General features: G+C 34.5%; 2 protein-coding genes across 6 annotated transcripts; one reads left to right on the top strand and one right to left on the bottom strand.

Annotated features, from left to right (window-relative positions):
• Nucleotides 1-2,115: 2,115 nt before the first annotated feature.
• On the top strand, nucleotides 2,116-11,544 carry LOC123896754 (putative cyclin-B3-1). 4 transcript variants are annotated; one of them, XM_045947121.1, is made up of 25 exons: nucleotides 2,116-2,374; nucleotides 2,536-2,593; nucleotides 2,732-2,795; nucleotides 2,875-2,907; nucleotides 3,596-3,653; nucleotides 3,794-3,842; nucleotides 3,935-4,025; nucleotides 4,313-4,370; nucleotides 5,202-5,259; nucleotides 5,350-5,425; nucleotides 5,550-5,588; nucleotides 5,684-5,782; nucleotides 5,908-5,940; nucleotides 6,027-6,090; nucleotides 6,201-6,249; nucleotides 6,341-6,434; nucleotides 8,186-8,231; nucleotides 8,611-8,904; nucleotides 8,985-9,107; nucleotides 9,669-9,758; nucleotides 9,946-10,107; nucleotides 10,200-10,259; nucleotides 10,705-10,803; nucleotides 10,939-11,117; nucleotides 11,197-11,544. In XM_045947121.1, exons 1-25 carry the CDS (start codon nucleotides 2,360-2,362, stop codon nucleotides 11,330-11,332), a joined length of 2,127 nt encoding a protein of 708 aa, XP_045803077.1. In that variant the 5' UTR covers nucleotides 2,116-2,359; the 3' UTR covers nucleotides 11,333-11,544. The 4 variants fall into 4 exon arrangements, with proteins under 4 accessions (XP_045803077.1, XP_045803075.1, XP_045803076.1 ...); XM_045947119.1 differs by having other exon boundaries at nucleotides 5,675-5,782; XM_045947120.1 differs by having other exon boundaries at nucleotides 2,250-2,374; nucleotides 5,344-5,425.
• Nucleotides 11,545-13,580: 2,036 nt separating this feature from the next.
• Nucleotides 13,581-20,306, bottom strand: LOC123896753 (proteinaceous RNase P 2-like). 2 transcript variants are annotated; one of them, XM_045947117.1, is made up of 7 exons: nucleotides 20,163-20,306; nucleotides 19,038-20,011; nucleotides 18,321-18,422; nucleotides 18,001-18,176; nucleotides 15,890-16,010; nucleotides 15,336-15,404; nucleotides 13,581-14,186 (listed from the first exon to the last, which is right to left on the bottom strand). In XM_045947117.1, the coding sequence occupies exons 2-7, from the start codon at nucleotides 19,974-19,976 to the stop codon at nucleotides 13,926-13,928; spliced, it is 1,668 nt and encodes a 555-aa protein (XP_045803073.1). In that variant the 5' UTR covers nucleotides 19,977-20,011; nucleotides 20,163-20,306; the 3' UTR covers nucleotides 13,581-13,925. The 2 variants fall into 2 exon arrangements, with proteins under 2 accessions (XP_045803073.1, XP_045803072.1); XM_045947116.1 differs by having other exon boundaries at nucleotides 19,038-20,052; nucleotides 20,163-20,262.
• Between the last annotated feature and the right edge of the window lie 1,791 nt (nucleotides 20,307-22,097).

The raw sequence follows: 22,097 nt of genomic DNA, 5'->3' as shown, positions 1-22,097 counted from the left end.
ATCTCACAGCATCCATGTTAATAGCATACAACGGCAATTGCAATATGCCTACAAATAATATAATATGATAAAAGTCACCAGAATGTCCATGCTTCCGGATCTGCAACGATGATGCCCAAATCATTGATCGAATCTGCAATTGATTGAAATCTACCTTTCAAAATGAACCAAACGAACACCGCAACAAGACGGACAAACAAACGCCGTAACAATGACGACCACCAACAAAGCGCCGCACTCAGACGACGAAATCACAAAACAAGAAAAACAAAACTAAAAAACTTAATTTATGTGAAATCACTTATTTAAATGGAAAGAAAATAAAAAAACAACTTAGAGGGGTGATTTTGGGTCAAAAATTGACCCAAAAACCACCCCTCCTTTTTTGGCTTTACATGTTGTTTGTTGTCGTTGGTTATTTAGTTGTCGTGAACAAAAATTAGTGCACCTACTATTTCTTAGCTATATTTGTTATTTTTATAAGGAGAATCTTAATTTTTGCCCTTAACGCACATGTTAAGGAAGTAAAAATAGAAATTATTAAATGTTAATTTGTGCATTTTGATTTTTGAAGCATTAAATTTCTTGTATCATTAAATGTTGAATTTCTATTTTGGTATATCTTAACATGTGCCCTTAGGACACATATTAATAAAACCCTTTTTATAATTTAGCTACATTAGTTATTTTTATATTTTAGTAAGATTTTTTTTTATTAAAATAAAAAATATTAATTCATTCAAATTGGTATAGTACATCAGAGATTCAAGTACAAATTCAATGAATCTGCGAACAAACTCACATCATGCAAGTTAATAGCATAAAACGGCATATTCATGCCTACAAATAATATGATAAAATTAAAGTACCGAAATATCTATGCCTCCGGATCTGCATCGTTGACGAACTTAATCACCGTGTGAATAAGTAGTTGACCGAGGTTGATTTGTTAATTCAATCAAATGAACACCGCAATAAGACGGAAATACAAACACCGCACAAGTATGGGACGCCGAAATCACAAAAAAACACACAAAAGAAAATATTAATCTATGTGAAAACCACTTATTTAGATTAAAGCAAATAGAAAAAGATGCAAAAGGGTGTTTTTGGGTCGAAAAAGACTCAAAATCACCCTTTTTTTATGAAAGGAGGAGAATAAAATTAGAGAGAAGGAGAAGCTTGTCTCTCTAAAAAATTAGGGTCGGCTTAAATTTTTTTTTATTTATCTTGGTTTGTTATTTTTATTTTTACTATCTTTTAGGTAAATTTGTTATTTTTATTTTTCTTTGCTATTTAAGCTGAAATATTGTAGCTTTGAAGGTAACATTTTCCATTCAATAAAAATATAGGAAATCTGGTGGATTCCAGAGTCTTATCAAACAGGTTTGTCGCTTGCAAACCTGTGTTCTTGTTAAAGGATTAGCGATTGTTATTCCTCTCTGCTTCCATATTGCGTCAGTTGGTATCAAAGCAGGTTTCTCCTGTTCTTCTCCTAAAGTGAACAACCATGGGAGATCAACCAATAACCAGGGCAGACCTTAAGTGTACCGCGGCTTTAACCACGACCTTAACTTCTTTGAGTGTACAAATAGCGGCGTTGAGGACTAAGGTGGATGACATCGCTAACAACAAAAACAACAACAACCACAACGGAAACGATATGAATAGTGGAGGAGAACCAATTCCGGTTATTAGGGTTCATAATAACAACCATACTATTGTTACGTATGGAAAATCAAAACATACCCGTGAATATGATTTGGAGTATTAAGAGCGTAGATATTACAACAAGTTGAATGATGATTACTACAAGTTTAAAATCTCCAATTCGACAGATCGTTGTCCGTTTTGTTACAACAAATATTGTTCCTTGTCCGACCTTTTGAGGCATGCTTCCAGAATTACAGGTAACTCGCGTAAGATGATTAAAAATACTGCTAAACATTCTGTTTTGATAACAGATATTAATAGGTATCTTAATGTTAAAGTCGATGAAACATTTAGCATCATCAATAATGATACAACCAAAATAATCAAGATATCTGTGGTTTAAAAAAATCAAATTATTGAGGATTTGAGTTATTTAGAGTTGGTGGAGACTGATGAGTCTCTACTTTTGAGATTCTACCAACGTCGCATAGTTCTGGTTTATTATTGAAAAACAAAAAACAAAATTCCTCCAGAGACTAGACGAGGGATATTAATGTAAAATGACAAGAATTCAAAATGTAAAGGCACAACACAACGCGGTCTTCTTCACGTTGAATTTTGGGAGATTCATTCCAACGGTATAATAATTCTTTCTTTATTTTCTTCTTCTCTGCAAAGTGCATCGCGTTTCTCTTCCAAAACCTCAATGGTTACTCTCAAGGTCATTTTTCATCCCTTTCAATCATCTCATAAACCCTAACCTAATCTCCTTTCATTTTCAAATTTCGCACAAATCCTCTCATTATCAACCTCTCAGGAACAGTGCTTAGGGTTTTCGTTTTCTTTTTTCTGACTTTCTTGTTTCGTTCTTGCATGTTTCAGGGAAAATCAAGAGCGGAATCAACACGAGCTGCAGTAGGTGGCCAATCGCGTCCAACTGGTATGTTTTTAATTAATTTTTTTTTTATATTTTTTTTGTGAATTTGAAATGTTATCGACTAGACTGTACTGATTATTTTAATTTAATTAATTTTATATATTGCTTGATTTTGATGTTGTTTTAATTTATATGGAACAGTGGGTGGTAAGAATTTCAAGGTTTTTTCGGAAAATGACCGGATTAAAGTTGATGATGGGACCATGTAGGTGTTTTTATTTCTTTTCCTTTATATGTAATTGAGTATGAAATGTTTTGAGAACTAATTCTAATTCTTTCTTTAGGACATCTGCAAGAGAAGTCGGTGCAGCTTCAAGGTATGACGATACCTTTTTCTGATATCTTATTGATTGCATTTATTGGTGAAAAAAAGCTGTGCATTGTTTTGGTCCACTACTTCACTTCAGTTGTTTGTTTTTTGGGATATTAGATGAACAATGATGCCCTTTCGCTGTTCTGCTTTAGTGGAAGGGAATTTCGTCTCTTTGGCTTTGAGAATTTTAATTGTTTTTATTATCGTTGTTGTTGTTAATTTTTTTTAATTATTATCATTTGCTTAGATTCTTTTGTGGTTTTAATTGAACAACTGGGTTGTCTCATCATTATATCATTTAGGGTCCAGAGCTGCTTCCTTGTGTTATATATCTGTGTAGAGTATAATTCATTTATATTTTGAAGTGCAGAATTGATTTAAGAAACCATGATAACATACAACAGAATAGAATGACATATAATTCATTTATTTGTAATTTCTTAAGTACCATAGTGCAACATATTGATATATTTTTCGTATAGAAAGAGTGCTATAGTACCAGAACTTCCTAGTTTTATGTGTGTATGTATTGTATTGAGTATTTCATTTTGATGCGCAGAATTGATTTTTAGAAACCATGATAACACACAAAACAGCAGAATGTCATATATTTTCTTTAGGTCTAGTTTATTGAGTACCATAGATACATATTGATCTATTTGTTCTCTCTTCCCATTTTGTAACTTATGTAGAAAGAGTGCTATAGAAGCTAACAAAGGGGTTATTTCAAATGGTGTCAATAATTCAAAGGTACATTACATTCTACACTTCGAACACTTTTTAAGTACTCACAATACCAGGAAATACTTGGAAAGTCTCTATATATGTTACATCCTTCAGCATGGTATTGCTTACCGCATGTATAATTAATTTGCAACTTAATGATGAAGGGTGACTTCAAAAGCATGGAGAAAAGTAAAGGAACTTATGGCACTTCTGGTAAGTTTTAACTGGACTTATTTTTCATTAAAACATGGACAAATATGTTGCAAACCAGATTTATCATTTTCACATATTTTTGCTTTTGGTAGCAAATATGAACGCGAGAAAGGCATTGGCTGATGTTACCAATGCTCAAGGAAACTTTACGACAGCTGCTAAGCGTAATATCTCCAAAATAAAGTAAGAATCTTCTTTATTGTAGGTTGATAGAGAGTTAGGAGGGGAGGTCTGTTTTTGTAAAATCTTTGCTTGTGACTGTTGGAATGCAACTTGCCATCATTTATATAGTTATTGATTTTTTTTTTCTCATACTAGATTGTTGACATTCTTTCATGGGGCCTTTATCTTGGTGTCTGATAGTTCACTGGATTATTTAATAGCAACCTAACTGACTTCATTAAGGTTTCTTCGAATGCATTCTTCCTTAACTGAATGTCTGTTATTTTATGTCTTATGTGCCTTACCAGGGTTTCAGGAGGTTCAACTACTAAAACAGTGGGCATCTCTCTGAGGAAATCCAGCACGGTATGAAAAGTCACACTTCTAGTTTTCTGCTCGACCTGTTTTTTTGTTTTTTTTTTTGTTTACTCAATCAGTTATTCAGCTAAAGGAATACTCCTTTTTACTTGTACTAATTAATTAATGCACTTGATGCCCCAATGATGGAATCGTGGCTATATAATCTACAAAATCACTTATAAAAATATTAATAAAAACATAAATGTGAAAACGTCCTAGGAAACCATTCATCTTGTTTTTTGGGCAGATAATTTTGTGATCTATTCTATTTGTTATTGCGGTAAATCATTTATCTATGTTTTTTTTTTCTTTTCTCAATTGCCCTTGTCCCCAGCTCCTCTTTTATTTAGAAAGACCTACTAGTGTTATCGGGCATAGCATTTTTAATTTAATGCGGCAGTAGCTATGAGATTGATCTCCAGATTTAACTACAATCTAAAAAGGATGTAAGTGTTGCTGGCTAGGATTTTTTTAGTTGCTATCCTTACTGTGGCTGATTGGACTTTTTTTAGTAAATAAACATACTTTGCAATGACTTAGGAAATTGCACTGCCTTGAGTCATGTATATAATATAAACTTCTGGAGGTAGTTGCTGGTAGATTCAGTTGTTTTACTTTTAGGCAGCTTGAAGTAGTTGCACCGAAGCCATATGATAGCACAGCAGAATCAGCTGGCCCCACTAACTTCATACCTACTCCATTTTCACCCTTTTTAACCATTAACCGTTTCTACATTCAGCAACCTTAACTATTGAACTTTGCATGTTTTCTTGTTGGGACGGTGATAGTAGAAAGGTAGCATGCATGCAGCACTGATTATTTTCTTGCTCAAATCAGGTAAGAGAGCAACGAAATACTAGTCGTGGTGGAGTTCAATTAGATGCTCCCAATAGAGGTGACTAATTTCCCCATAGACCTTTTTATTGTGTGATTGAACAGTTTTAGATTTTTTTTCTTCCTTTCATCTAATAATTGGTAGGCACAGGTTTAAGGGTTTCTTTAGGTGATCAGAAGAATAGTTCAAATTCAAATGGAGGTCAGTCAGTTGCCACAAAGGATAGGTACTTAAGATCCCATCACTTTGTTTATCTCACTATTAATTGGATATTAAGTTATATATGTTTGTTATTTATGATTCCAAGCATGTTATTCTAAAATTTATCCCGGTACTTTTTTATCTTTTAGGTTTGCAAGGAAGCCTATGTTACCTACAACAACTACAAGGTTTTGTGAATTTCATTTTATTGATTTGTGTAAGTTTTATGAACAACATGCGACTAAAACCAGAACATTGATTTGTCTCTTCCAAGCATTTCAAGGAAGTCTCTGCCAGTTCCTTTAGGCACAGGTTTAAGGGTTTCTTTAGGTGATCAGAAGAATAGTTCAAATGGACGTCAATCAGTTGCTACAAAGGATAGGTACTTGAGGTCCCCGTCTTTTGTTTATCTCACATTTAATTGAATATTCAGTTATTTATGTTTGTTATTTATGATTACAAGCATGTTATTCTAGAAATTATCCTGACACATTTTTTTCCTTTTAGGTTTGCAAAGAAGCCTATGTTGCCAACAACAAGGTTTTGTGAATTTCATTTTGTTGTTTTATTTAAATTTTATGAACAACACGCGACTAAAACCAGAACGTTTATTTGTCTCTTCAAAGCATTTCAAGGAAGTCGCTGCCAGTTCCAAGGAGGGTAAACAGGGTTGAGAGTAATAACACAAAGGTTAGCATAATTTTATTTACAATTTATCTTTCATGGTGATGAATAATGGCAATATAATGTCATTTAATTTTTCCTTTTCTTGTTTCTCTTCTTATTTTACTTCCTTCTAGGAAAATGCTGGAAGTTCTGAAAGAGCTAATGGCCAAACTGGTCTTCCAAGTAAGCAGTCATGACACAAATAAAAGCTCTGAAAATGTCAACGAGCTGACTTATTCTATTTTGATCAAACTTAATTGACTGTTTATTTCAGGTAAGCTGACAACAGACAGAAGAGTTAGTTCCCAACTAATTAATACAAGGAGCCATCTATTGAAGACTCGAGTTAGTGATGGCTTTATTCAAATGTAAGTGATAATTAGTAATTAATAACTAATCATATTATTAGTCTATGCCTCTGATAATTGCGTACTTTTAGTATATTTTCTGTTTGATTGGTCTTCAAGTTGCAAACCTGGAGGAGTCTAGCAAGTTAGCCTATAATAATTGGTACTATTGACCTACAACTCTACCCAAGGGTTTGAACTTTAATGTAGTTCCATCTAGACAAAAGAGTTATCATGGTATAGTGACCTTGGGTCCTATGAATTTTGGGCTTGTTACCTTATTGAAATAGATACCCACATTCTTTGGGTACCTGCTTTTGTTTCATACACCTTTTCTCCATTATTCTTACGGTGCTTTTCATAATGTTAAATTACTCCGCGACCACTGCCGTTAGATTTGCCTCCATGTCAAAGACCAAATGGTCGAGTGCCATAGCCAAATTGAGAGGCCAAAGTTCATTGTTGGATTTGGTGGTCGTGGATAAGGAGATGACTCTTAACTTCGTGTTCATAATGGGTATCAGTTTGAGAGGGTGATGATGCTTTTTGACACAAACCTCAAGCTATGAGAAGAGATTCAACATTTGTTATAGGCAAAGGATCAAATCAACCATTTACTATAGTAATAAAGGGATCATAGTCCTCATGTGTAAGTGAACGATTGCATCAATATGGTCCTGCAAAACGATAGATATATGATAGAGGTTTGGGAATCAATAATGGATTTAATTCAAATAAGGCATATTGAGATTGTTCTTCCTCCTTTTGTGGAATTCTGCAGCTCCTCCCTGAGTTGACGAACTTTGGCCTTAATGTTTGAGTAGAAGCAGTGATAAATAGCATCCCACCGTTGAAAAAAAATGCGTACATCCTATTACTTGCGTGATAAGTGACTAAGAGTGAAGAGACTATCCAAAAGATGAATATTTGATCTTACTGCTCCCAGTTGTTGGTATGCTACAATCACAACACCAGATTTATGATCTGATTGATAAGCCAACCGCTAAGGTATTTGAGGATTCCCAATGAATCCATATAGGTTATTGATGTTGGTTACATCCTCAAATTGTTTTTCCAATGCAAGAAATTCCTATGACTTTGACAGAGACAACCTGTGAGAAGAATACGAGACACCTTGGTTCCTTGACTAGTATCTGGATGGATTTTCCAAAACGGTTGCCACTAGAGGACAAAGCAGATCATGAATTTGAAGAGATACAGTCATTAGTACAGTTCAAAGCAAATAGAGAGACAGAGAGAGAACTAGTAAAAAATGACATTCCTATTCGTTAATCAGATATTGCTGTACTCTTTGTAGAATTGCTTTTAGTGTACTCGAGTTAGATTCTTCTCTAACAATGTAACAAAATGCACTAACTTAGACTAACTCAAAGTGAGAGCTAGAACAAGATATGATACACAATATTACACAGAGAAAGACTAATGCACACGTAACGTAACACAATACACTGGTAGAAAGCAATATACTACAGAATACATAAATACTCTGGCTTGGGTGTAGGCACATTAATTTGGAGTTTTGAATGAGAAAACCCATGTGATGTTTTATTTTTATATTTTTATGGAATTTGGAGCTGCTAGATATCTCTGTTTATAGCTGGACCTGCTTTTGTGTTCTTCAGTAACTACTATTTCTCATCGCTATACAAGATAGCTGCTACTACTTCTCTTGGATTTATCAAAATTGATAATTGCTAGTTTAGAGGATGTGATTTGTCGTTATTAATTGGTCATTTCATCTGGGGGTGTAGGGTTACAAGTAATGCTTACCAAGCATCCTCAAGGAAGTCCGCCAAGGTATGTTCGCTGTACTTTAAAGTTTCTTGTCTGCTCTAATTGTTTTATTTGGTTGGTTGGTGTTGCAATTGTTCTATGGAATTTCATTCCATTTGGTTTTTTATTTTTAAAGCTGTTTTCATATCTATGCTTATTTTGTTTTACATTTGGAATTTATTTCTTATGCTGTAAGAAAGCATTGCTGCTAATGTTTCTTCAACATACTTGTTGAAGATGTTGTGCTCTATTTTTCTTGGTTCATTGTGTGATTTTAAGCTTCCTTCTACTCCATTAGTCAATAATTTCCACCACATTTATACTTATGTTTCTAAACTTTAAGAGTACTTTTCTAATGCAGTGAGTGAAGTTGGAACCTGATTTTTTGCCTTTTTGTATGCAGCCTATTGTTAAGACCACACTCAAGGCTTCTACATCTCAGAGGACTCTAAAATCTAAATCCATATCAGGCGAGAACATATCAAAACCAACCACCGCAATAGCATCTAAGGATGAGGCAAAAGTTTCTTCATCTCTTCCCGAGAATAGTTCCGTGGTTGTTTCCGATGACGCAAATCAAACCCATCTTCCATCTGAAGGGGAGAGCAGTCTGAAAACAGATTTATCAGAGTTGATTCCAAGAAAAAGATCCAGCCGTCGGAAATCTTATACAACTTCATTAATGGAAAAATCTAAGGTACCATGCTCAATTTATTATACCACTTTTTTTTAAGGTCCCCTAAAAATTTTGAAATGAGAATAAGCCTAAATTTGCAGATTCTCAAGGAAAATGGTGAAGTTAGGGCGCAGGATAACCTACCAAATATAGATGATGAATGTAATCATCTAGAAGTTTCTGAATACATTGATGATATATATCAGTACTATTGGGATACCGAGGTAATGCTGATTAAGCTTCTGATATCATTTACCCACAGATTGAAATTTGAAATTGTTTACCATAGAAACATCCATTTTGTTATTGGTTTTTGATCAATTTTCTTCTTTCTTGAACATGCTTGTCCATTTGTTCTTATTTTCCTATAATTTTACTGTTGGATTTTATTGCTCCCCTGATTATAGAATCAGTAAATAACTTTTTATAGAAAACATCTGAACCTTGAGACATGTATGCATCTCGTCAAGTTGCTTCTGTTGAATATAATTCAAATAACTTGACCTTTTTAGCTTTGTTGTATTTTTAGTGGATGTCATCCAATCTTTGCTGGAATTATCGTAATTAATACGTACAATACATACCAATCATAGGTATCATACCGTACAGTCAATATAATCAACGTCCACAATTTTATCCAAGAATCGTATATTGGAGGTTCAAAATTCTGAACATGAATGAATCATAAGCATAATGCTACAAATAGATTTTAACTTTGCACATTTAAATTTATATTCCGTTATCGTTCTCTTATTTCAGTTTCTAAAAATTACTTGCAATCGCAGGCACATAGTCAAGCTCTATCAAATTACATGTCAATTCAGACAGAGATTACTCCTCACATGCGGGGAGTATTAGTCAACTGGCTAATTGAGGTACATAACTAATTTCCGTCATCTTTAAGATGTCTTATCTTTTATCCTTGTCCTTTCTTTATATATTGTTCCATCTTTTCCCTCTTTTGGATGTTAATAAGTCCCTTTATCCATTTGTCTTGCTGATAATTTTCTTTTGTAGATCCAACATTAGTCGTTTTCTTTGCTTATTTCTTGGCTTTTACAGGTACACTTCAAATATGATTTGATGCCTGAGACCCTATATCTGACAGTGACACTGTTGGATCAATATCTTTCCCAAGTGAACATAAAAACAAGTGATATGCAGTTAGTTGGTCTTACAGCACTTTTGCTGGCTTCAAAGTATGAGGACTTTTGGCACCCAAGGGTGAGAAGTCATTTCAAACATTTATTTTGAAGAAAGAGGGGGTGTGATTCATTGTGATGATTGTAATTTTTATTTTGTCTCATTTGTTATAGGTAAAAGATTTGATTAGCATCTCAGCCGAGTCGTATACTAGAGATCAGATGCTTGGAATGGTAGGCAATTATTATATTCATATAATAAGCATTTCATAGGACACTACTAGCTCTTACCTGTCATGTTTAAACTGAGAATGATCTCGATACATTTTTTCATGCATTGTTAAATTAATTAACCAAAATAATGAAAATAAGAAAAGTGCGAAGTAAAGAAATGGATCTACAATACAACTGGAGAAATATAAGGAGCAGAGTCTTTTCAATACTGAAGACTAGTTGGATTCTTTTCCACCTCTGGTCCATCTTGTTCAGAGGAAATACTGTTGAATAATACATCATTTTCTATTTCTTTAATCTTCAAATGATCCAGTTGATAAATTCAAAAATCTTGCTGGTTTTGTTCAATTTTCGGTTTTTATTTGCACATGTATAAGGTTCAACATGGTTCTTACTATTAATGTTAATTTTCTAACCAACGACTCGGATGGATTTTTCTGTTCAGGAAAAGCTTATTCTTAGAAAATTGAAGTTCCGTCTTAATGCTCCCACTCCTTACGTTTTTATGGTTAGGTTTCTCAAGGCTGCACAATCAGATATGAAGGTATGTAATTCAGCATGCACAATATGTAGACATACTAATTGATTTATGACTAGTAGTTATTTTGGATGAGAAATTGGTCATTCTAATTAAATATTTATGCATGACACATTTTTTTGTTTCTAATTTATTTTGCAGCTTGAACACATGTCATTCTTTCTCATTGACCTATGCTTAGTTGAATATGAAGCTTTAGCGTTCAAGCCTTCATTACTATGTGCATCAGCTCTCTATGTTGCACGTTGTACCTTGAAAGTAACCCCAACATGGACACCACTACTTCAGAAGCATGCGCGCTACGAAGTTTCACAGATCAGGCACTTGTTCTAAGATTGTCAATTTCAGTTTCAAAATTTTGTGGCTTTATTTTATGCTAACTGTCTGCAATAACTATAGGGATTGTGCGGATATGATATTGAAATTCCATAAAGCTGCTGGGAAGGGAAAGTTAAAGGTCGCTTATGAAAAATATTTCAGAAAGGAACTCAGTGGGGTCGCTGCAGTGAAGCCGTTGGATAGACTTCCCCATTGATTTGACTTGTGCTGGAGAGTCGTACCTTTGTAGTATAATGCGACATTCTTCTCAAATCTTTGAATGTAGTATCCTCTTCATTTTTTTGTTCTTTAGCCAGAAATTCTGGGATTATTAACCCTTGAGTCTGTCTAACAACATTTGTGATGGCATATAATTGTGTATCCAGAAAGATCCTTTTATCAGGTTGGATTCTTACAACCTTAGTTACAGCTAAAAAGAGTTTGGTTTTATCAAAAGCATGTTGTTTGATAGGATATTAGTGATATACTGAGCTTATGAAAAATACATATGTTTTTAACTTAAAAATCAATCACAAGACAATTATGGATGAGATTCTTCTTTAGCTTAAAAAAGAGATAATAAAATTAGATTATTTTGAACTGAACTATTATCATAAGGTTCAAAATGATTATCTTTACTATCATTTTGTTTAACTATAATTAGTATCATTTGTATTAAACCAGATTAAAAAAGAAAAAGAAAAAGAGAACAAGAGGTGAACCAAACTACTCGTATGAAAATAAGAACATTTGTATTAGATATTTCCAAACTAACAACTTAATTTTGAAACTCCAAAACCTTTTTACTTAAAGATATAACCCGTGCTTAAGATATTTCCATAATAGTCCATTTATGATGAAATCCAAGAGTTTCATTGTTTGTTTCCACATCAAAACTTCCTTGCAAAATAAAAAGTATTTGCTCCGTTTACTTTGTGAAAACATTTTCTATTTATTTGTTGGCAAAGAGAAAAGAAACTTGTGAAGCGAATAATTGTCTTGTATTTCTTAAAATAAATGTCACAAGAGTTATAGTTATTTATATATTTTTTTTTAATTCATCATTTCTAACTAATATTTTATCTAACAACAGGGTCACATATAAAGAAAAAATAAAATATCTTTTTATTAATCTTGTCTTGACAATTTTTTATGTAAAAAAACTTTCTGTGTATTTACTATATATAAAGAACGAAAATGTCAAAATAAGTAGAATAAATTTATCTATTAAGTGATAATTTTTGTCTTTCTTTTTTGAATGAACTCATCAAGATATCAAGGGCAGAATAGGCATGCCGACTAAATGTTGGCATTTTGTTATGAATGTTATGCCAAACCACAAACATTTTGATTCGTCAACATCGATGGTGGAATCACTTTGTTTCGCCATCAAGTTACCCATCTTTGGACGTCTTCCAAACCAATTTATCAATAAGAGGCTGTTCAGGGGGAACAACCTTTGTAATTCTATCCACTAAATTAGGATTTTTTTTTTATCTTTCTTCGATATAGCTAATGATATGCCAACTACCATTACAAATTAGCGAAGAGACTTTAGTATCAAGAAGGCGAGATGCTAGCGGAGGAGTTTGTAATGCTTCCACGAATGGAAAGCCTAGCCAATTGTCCCGCCAATAATAAATATGCTAAACCGTTCCAAAATGTGGTTTCAAACTGTGCCAAATAGACGAACGCAAAAAGGAACTAACCTTCATATTATCCTTCAAAAACCGAGCTCTACACATACAAGCCCATTACTCTTGACTCGACATGAATTTCCAACACAATTGAAGAAGGGATTCATTCATGTGTGTGAAAGAGATCGAATGTCCATCCCTCTGGCATCATAGGGCTTACACACTTTTCGCCACGCCACCGTGCAAACTTTCTCTAACGTTGCAACAGGACTAAATTTTTATTTAGGGTGCATTTGGTTTATAAAAGAACATTGTACTAGAGAGGACAAAAAATTGGTGTTTAATTTGTAAAGTGACTGAGAATGTACAAAAAACTGAGCGAGAGACGGAACAAAATCCTCACATCTTCTCTCTCTCTCTCTCTCTCTCTCTCTCTCTCCCCATCTTTGATCTCCTTCTAATCTCTCTCCCATCTAGGCCACTTTTCTCATGAAATACTGCTGTAGTATTCCGCTTTTTTAAAACCATTTCAAATTAAAATGTTGTAAAAAGAGTAATGTTAATATTTATTTTTGGAATAGGGATTTCTTCTCTACAACATGATCACATTGCTTTTGAACTAGATTAAAAAATGGTGAAGGATAATGTTATTTATGCACGAGTTGATGAATTCGAGTTTGGACAACTGTATCAAGGATAATCACATCACATAGTTGTATTCGTAAAAAAGATAAATCAATGAAGTTGTTCACACTCTTACAAGGATAACCACATCATGTTCTTGCTGTAAAGATTTTCATTCTATTCCTCATTGCCTTGTAATGATTATTGGTAAAATAATGCAATAGATATAGTATTTCAGTCAATAGAAGTGAACAAAACTATCAACATTATTCCAAGTACACAACAACTGAAATAGGCCTCGGTTTTTAAAAACCTACCAATACCTTTTTCCATATAAGACAGGGTGTACAACATGAATTAAATATCGTCGTAAGATCCTATAAAAAATTGTGCCAAATGATAAATAAGACTTTGTCTCAATTGGTTTAAAACTATGGAAACTGTAAAAAGCTCAATAAACAGTACAGGTAGCAGCTTAACCATCATCTTTATAGCCACCAGTCCCCGATAACCGTTAAAGGTGAAATATCAAGCCAATAAAAAGATTTATCATGAAGGTTCAGACCTCTCTTTTCTTTTACCAGTGATGGAAGTACTGTTATTATCAATGACTTGGGAATCTAAGCTACGAACATTGTCTGCTAATTTCTGTGGCTGGTCCAGATCACCATTTCCAGAAGTAGCCACACCGTTAGAAACAGTAGCAACATTATTATCCGCACTTTTCCGTGTAATGCAGAGCCAAGGTCTAGAAGACTCGTTGCTAGTGCCCAGTGCCAATGGCACGTGCCATGATCCTTTTTCTGATTCCTGAAACACAATATTTTCAGATTTTACAAGGAATAAATTCAGAAATAGCTTTTAAAAAAAAATCCGAATTTTATAATTGTGAATCATAGTATACAAACACCTCAGAAGCAAGAGTATTTAGGTTTTTCATGTTTGGTATGGCATCTTAGAGTAATGATAATGCTCATGACCCCTTGTTTGCTAGTAATTACCAATCTTAAGATATCAGATTTGAGTTATTTCTTCATAGGAATTATGTTAAAATAGAAATACTAGCAATGCACTCTTTTTAAAATACGTTTTTTTTTTTTGGACTAATTTTTAATGTACTTTTTCTAACACACTCATTTTGATTCCCTCTCAAGGTCTCAGGTTCGATCCCCCCTAGTTCCAATTTTAGTGGGCTAGTCCATACAGGGCAAAAACTCTGGCTTAGTCGGTGGGATTGATCCTCTCGGATTAGTCGGTCCTTAGGCCGGATACCGAGTTTGTTGAAATTCATATGGAACCTCCAAATTAATATGGGGCTGACATAATATAGTGGGACCCATTTTCAAAATATTGTGATCCATTTATATTTTAATCAATAGGAGGGAATGTGTTGGGAAGAGTGTACTGCTAGACTTCTCTTTGTTAAAAACAGGGAAAAACATGCACTTAGGCATCTTGAGATTCATATGGATTTGGAAAGGCATGACATGTCCAAACACATTGGTCATTGGAGTAAAACAATCATGATTATCATGTGCAGCAAAATCTCCAAGGATATTGCACTGTTGCCCCTTTTTACAACCCAACGAATACTAAACAGCGAAAAAAATCATTATAAATGAACAAACTAAAATGCAAACTAAAGATATACCCATAAGCATTGCTATTTTCACAATATACCGATATTTCAGTCTAACTAAGAATCACTTCTCTCTGGCTTGGGGTTAGTTGTTAGGAAACACATACAACCATCATACTAAATACAATTCACCCTGATGCCAGAAATAAATAACTAAAGCTACTTACAAAACCTATGTGATAACACAAATCAACCCTCAGATACCAAAGGAACAAAAATATTTGTCTGTCATGTAGTGCGGAGATCACTCTGGTACAATCCGAGAAAGAACAGTAGAAAGACAGCATTAAACAAATATCACGGCACATGCAAAATATTACCTGGATAACCAATGAATATGATGGTGGCATCTGAAGTTTCAAGTTCCCCTTAACAAAAGTGTAGTGTACCTGTAGATAAAGAAACAAACTTGTGACAAAAATATGGGCACAACATAAAAATCTTCAATTGCCTACAAATCAGATTTTGTAGGATACATATCAACTTTGAAGGCTCTACAGATGGGAAACAACTATCACTACCTCAAAAAACAGAGAATGTCGTAACAATAATACAAATTGTTTATGGTATTTCTAAAACCTAAAACAGATCAAACTTTTTTCTCCCAATAAACCCTTTCCCCAAAAAACCAACAAATATAACGACATCGGCACACAGCCAAAAAATAAGAACAAAAACTCTTTGATCTGATACTAGTGTAACCAATTTTGAAAGAAGGTAGATAATATAAAGTGCACAGTTGTAATAAAGCACATAGGGGGGTGTGAACAAAAATCTGAAAACTTAAATTATCAAGGAAATTTTTTCTGAGGTGAGCAGGTAAAATTCCTTGATGATGCTAGAATAACAATCTTAGAAATAAGAAATATCTTACTTGATGTCTTTCTTTCCACTGATTAAAAAAGTTGCTTCCTATGAGTTCAAATATGTGATCTCGCATTTCATCATTTGTCACAAGCAAGCACCTGAGTTTTATGGCAGCATAGAGCCAATACCTGAACCCCAAAAAATAAGGTGATAAAATCCAACCCAAAATAGAAGGTGATAAAATCAAATAATGTAAAAAAAGGTTTCACATAATAGTGATTGAAAGATTCAAAACAAAACTGACCAATGTAAAAAGGAATACCACAAAATGAAATTGCATCGAAGTGATGGTGTATTATTTAGCGGTAAATTCAACTATATATACAAATTATTTTGACCAAAAAATTAGCACACTCTGAAATAAAACCAAGCCAACTAATGCTGCTATCTCCTACACTCTCTCAATACCTCAACAAGTATGTTTTCTAGCCCACCTGTTTTGCCATTATCCTACCTCAGTTCTTCTTTAACATCATGCTCTTGAATTCTAAAAGAAAAGGTATAATTTTGATTATTGTCTATCCCATTAGAGCCCTACAAAATTCTATATCCTTCATTAAATGATTTGTGGAAATAATTCTTCCATCTACCTTTAATATCTCGTTCCTTATTAAAAGATAGTTTCAACTAACCTTTAGTTAGTTGAAACCACCCAATTAGCTACCACTTGTAATTAGTTGCTGAGTTTCTTAACCAGCTCAGTTAGTTAACTGTTGTGTTCTTAGCATAGTTAGATATGAATAAGTGTTTAACCACCTAGTTTAATCAATCCTGCTGACCTATATAAGGCAGCATAGTCTCTATCACTTGTAGCAAGAAAAACAGAATTAGAAAGTTAGTTACAGTTCAGTTAGATTCTCTCTCTCTCTCACTCTCTCTCTCACTATCTCACTCTATCTCTCTCTCTCTCTCTCTCCCCCCCCCCCCCCTCTCTCTCTCTCTCTCCACACACACAGAATCAATGAGATTCATAGAATTCTAAAATGGTATCACAGAATGTCCTTTCGTTTGTGAGGCCTCTTGCCAAACTCCACTGTCGCAAACGGTGCCTCCGCCGCCGCTTTTTTAAATTGGGTCTTCTTCTCCATCCAACAAATATTCCTTCTTTGCAATCTCCGAGAAATTAGACTCTGAAAATTATCTCCTACAGTGCCAACAGGTCAACCATGTCATTAAAGAGCATAAACTTCATTTTATCATCAATCCGCCTTCAATTCCTGTCAAATTCGATACTGTTGATAACGCAGCAATTAATCATGTTACTCCGGCCAACGAAGCACGTGAACAAGATCACATCCATCTCACATGGCTGCAATCAACAATTTTGCTTTGACATGCTCACAGACGTAATTGGATGCATGAGTTCCTGGATCATTTGAGATAAGATCCATGCGTATTTTCAACAACATAAAAATGTGAAGCTGTGTCAGCTTCCTTAATACATTTCACTTGGTCCAAGTCTCCAGTCTTTCTTTCTCTACCTCTAGGAAGCTTATAAATAGATTTTTCTCCATCCATGGTCGAAAAAAAGCTTTAGTTCTCCGTTGCCCATTGCCTTGTTAGTCTCTTTCTTAGCTTTCTTATATTGTTTCCAGTTTCCCATATTGTTACATTGTCACATTTTTATAGGGTATGTGACATGTCTATTTGTTTTAAGGAAATCTTGTGAAATTTGAATTGCTACCTTATGTTTACAGCTATATGGTGGTTACAATGGACTATTTTTAAAGCTAACCTTGTGCATGACTAGAAAAAACAATTCTTTTTCACTCCAAAACTAATTTCCCATGTGGTATTGTTAGTCTTGTTCTTATTTGAATTTCACGTAACTAGTGTTGGGATCACCGTACTTATTTTAATGGCAACCCAAACATTATTTACATCAATATGACTACGACGAAGAACACCTAGAAGTGTATAAAAAAATTTATATAGTTAACAAACAGAAACCTAGAAGTGTTTTTAAGTAGTGCTATCCCTTAATCCAAAATGACGTACTATATTAAAGGTATTATATTTGTAGCTATAGTAAAGAAACATTGAAACATTTCAAGAAACAATAATGTTGTCCTAAGATGAAGACATCAGCAAAACTTTAAAATAGATTTTGCAATTTACCAGTCATCATTCGATCCATTTGGAGTTGTATATAGTACACCATTTTTCATCCACTCCTCTACCAATATTCTGCTGGAAGGATTTTCCATCAGCCCTCTCACACGCTTGTTGTGTAAGATAACTAGCGGCCATTTTTTCCCACTTCGATTGTACAATTCTTTCACAACATCATCAAGCTACATTATTATATAATCAAAATAAAGACACAATTAGTAGCATAAACTGTAAAGTTTACTTATCAACCAAGATTAAGAGCTTGCATAACATTTGACAATTGACAGTAAATAAAAAGGATAAATGGCCATGTAACATAGGCATACCTGATTAATACTAAATCCGCCATCAGCAAAATTTTGCTGGTAGAGCCCAATATTTGCACCATCCACTATGGCTTCATAACAGTCATGTTTCTCAAGCCAGCCCTTGTAGTTGCCAAAAAGAGGACACATGAGGAAAATCATCAAAACCAAGTTACAATTACAACTTTTAAAAAAATGTTAACAATGTTCTCTCTATTAATCCATTCGGTAAAAAAGTCGACACACTTTGAAAGTTAAAGTATTTATGAGAACACTAAATTGACATTTTGCAAGATGAACAATCATGATAAAAAGTGTTGATAACATTACTTTCACTAGAACAAAGACAATGTTATTTGATATGAAAAAATGTCATCAATGTATGTTCAGAAAATTGGAATGCATGCCAATACATTATGGAGTCCACGTAAAATTAGCTTTTAAAGAAGTCGACACACTTTGAAAGTTAATGTATTTATGAGAGCACTAAATTGACTTTTTGCAAGATGAACAATCATGATAGAAACAGTGTTGATAACATTACTTTCACTAGAACAACGACAATGTTATTTGATATGAAAAAAATGTCATCAAGGTATGTTCGGAAAATGGGAATGCATGCCAATACATTATGGAGTCCGCATAAAATTAGTTTTTAAAGATAATGACCTCAACCTCAACACCAATCATATTCATAAGTACAGTTTGAAATTATTTTGCAGTTAGTCAGTCACTAACCTGAAATTCACTAAAATTTGCCTTGACCTCCCGCTCCACGGCCAATGCAGCAATAGACAAAGCAAATTTCTCCATCTCTTCATCATCAATATCCACACAAACCAATTGCTCACCACATCCACAACAAATCCCATCACCATCAACACTTGTTTTAGATACAACCCAATCCCCTTTTCCAACCCACCCCAAACCATGCCACCCTCCTCCATTCCTCAAAACCCCCTCTCTGACCATCCTTGCATCCAAATTCTCCTCACCAACCACACGCGCCTCGCTGCTCTGAAACCACTCCTCAATAATTGTTGCCGTCGATTCCCCTACACACCTCACACCGCTTCTTAGCTTGTGAAGATACCTATAAACCCTATCAGCTCTACCCTTCTTCACACTAACCTTTAAAAGTGCCGCAATTTCTGGTTCCTCCAAACTAACCCCAACACTATTCATATGCTCCTCAACCTCATAGGCTTTATCAGCATCAAGAAATTCACAAAAGCAGAACAATGCGGGATCATATGTCCTTAACCTAGGGGAAACATTGTACTTACCAATGTCTTTTACCAATTCAAATGCACGGTCACCATCACCGTTAGCAGCGGCAAGTCTAGCGACAGTGGCAACAGTGGCTTCGTTAGGAGTGATATTTAGGGATGACATGTGGTTGAATATGCGAAAGCCATAATCTAAGGCGAGGTGTTTGAGGGAAGGGTTTGTGACTGCGTTGGAACAGAGGTAGAGAAGTGCATTGAGGTGGTGTTGGTTGAGACGAGTTTTATTTGAAACGGCATCATCGTACAGAGAAATCGCGCCGCGGAAGTTCTTTGATTTGGAACATGAATTTAGCTCGAATTGGAACTTGTTCTCTGGGGTTTGGTTGGTTTTCTTCTTCTTGTTTGTTGTCATTGTCGTTGTGGGGTTTAAGCGCTGTTTTGCTTCCATTGTTCAATTTGCAACAAACCCCAATTTTACCATCCCTATTTGTTGGTACACAAAGAGATTTCAACACCAAAATCAGCTATTGATGTGAAACCATTACAACATGCGGAGGTCAAATTATCCAAACAAAACAAATAAGACAAAAAATAGAAAAACAAAATTGCAATAAACATTAGAAATAAGACAAACCTTTAAAAATTAGAAATAAGACGAAGTTAAGTTAGCAGCTGGCGGCGTGACGAACGACAGACCGAGAGGCGAGCGAGGATGAGTTGAAACTTGAAACTGTCTTCAGTTCAAACTTCAAATATACCCCCTTCAAGGATCCGGATTACCTGACCTAAAGCGGGAAAGTCACGGTGACATTGGGTTACTTGCATCTGTCTGATCAATCGTGTGTACTAAGTGATGCCACGTGTTCTACCTTTATTTACCTTTTTTAACTTAAAAATGTTAAATTTGTAAAAAAAAAATAAAAAAAAACTTAAAAATATATTACTAATTACTAATATATTAAAATTGATTATCACCAAAATTACTAATTTATCCTTATTGCTTTTAACCACGTTGCAAGTTTTATATTCTTCATTTTAATTTCACTAAAAAAAAATATAGAAAGATGATATGATTAAAAATAAAAACAAAAGAGATTATCTATACATAAAAATAGAAAAAAAAACAATAGAAAAAATTATATAAAGTTTAATCAATAAAAAAAATTATAGAAAGAATATAGAAAAAATAAGAAGAATCCGCATAAAAATAGGAATACAAAAATAAAATAAAAAACAATACTCTATAAAAAAACATAAACAATATTTTTATCAAAAAAAAAAAGAAACATATTTTTTTTATAAACGAAACATAAACAATATTACTACAAAGTTTACTGTTAACCATTAATAATAATATAATAAAGTTAATTTGGCTTACGTAAGGAGTATGGAGGGTTGGGGGTCAAGCAGTTGAGGGAGTTTAATTTAGCTCTTTTATGTAATCGGTGTTGGAGGATGTTGGTGGACAGAGAGGGGTTGTGGTTTAGAGTGTTTGGCAGCACGTTACGGGATGGTGGGTGGTAGACTCTGCGATGGTGGAGGGAGATAGCGCGTATTAGGGAGGGTGGTGAGTCAGGGGGTAGTTGGTTTGGGGAGAATATTTTGAAAAGGGTGGGGGACGGGCCAGATACTTTTTTCTGGACCGATCCCTGGGTGGAGGGGATTCCTTTGTGTGAGCGGTTTGGACGCCTGTTTGATTTGGCGGAGACTAAACTGCGTACGGTGGCTGAGATGTTATTGCTAGGGTGGGGGCGGAGGGGGAGGCTTGGGAGTGGCGGAGGCAATTAAGGGCGTGGGAGGAGGAGAAGCTGAGGGAATGTCAGTCTTTGCTTTTTAACCTTTCCTTGCAGGCTCAGTCTTCATATAGGTGGTAGTGGCAGTCAGACCCTGATACATGCTACACTCTACGGGGAGCTTACCATCTCTTGACTTCTCATGATTCGGCTACTGTGGACGGTGCAGATACTCTCATTTGGCATTCTTAGGTCCTCTTGGAGGTTTCTATCCTCGTGTGGCGTTTATTGCGTGACCCACAAAAGTAAACCTGGTCACTAGAGGCATCTTATCTCCTACAGCTCATCATTGCGTTTTTGGATGTGATGTGGTCGAGTCGGCCCAACATTTATTCATCTTGTGTAGCTCTGCCAGATGTCTTTCGGCTTTAGATAATGCGTGGATTGGCATTCCGACGGTGGATTCCACTACTTTTAGTGACCACTTTACCCAATTTACATCATCTTTAGGTGGATCTTGAGTGCGCCGTTCTTTTTTGCAGCTCATTTGGCTCACTTGTGTTTGGGTTGTGTAGACGAACATAAATCATCGACTGTTTAGAGGCTCAACAGGCATTACTCATCTTTAATTATGGACTATTTCATAAACTCTTAGAATTCACGTCTTCCATAATTATGTTGTATTTGCATTATAAGAAAATCACGTCTTCCGTAAAAAAAAAACACGTCTCTAAAGAATATAATTTTTTTAATTAAAAAAAACATGAATTTCATAAACATGTTGTTTATGATAAATTTGTATTAAAATATCTAAACTTTTATAAAAATATTTTACC

This window comes from Trifolium pratense, linkage group LG7 (genome assembly GCF_020283565.1).
Source record: "Trifolium pratense cultivar HEN17-A07 linkage group LG7, ARS_RC_1.1, whole genome shotgun sequence".
NCBI classification, from domain to species: domain Eukaryota; kingdom Viridiplantae; phylum Streptophyta; class Magnoliopsida; order Fabales; family Fabaceae; genus Trifolium; species Trifolium pratense.
This window is presented reverse-complemented; position numbering and strand designations above follow the sequence as displayed.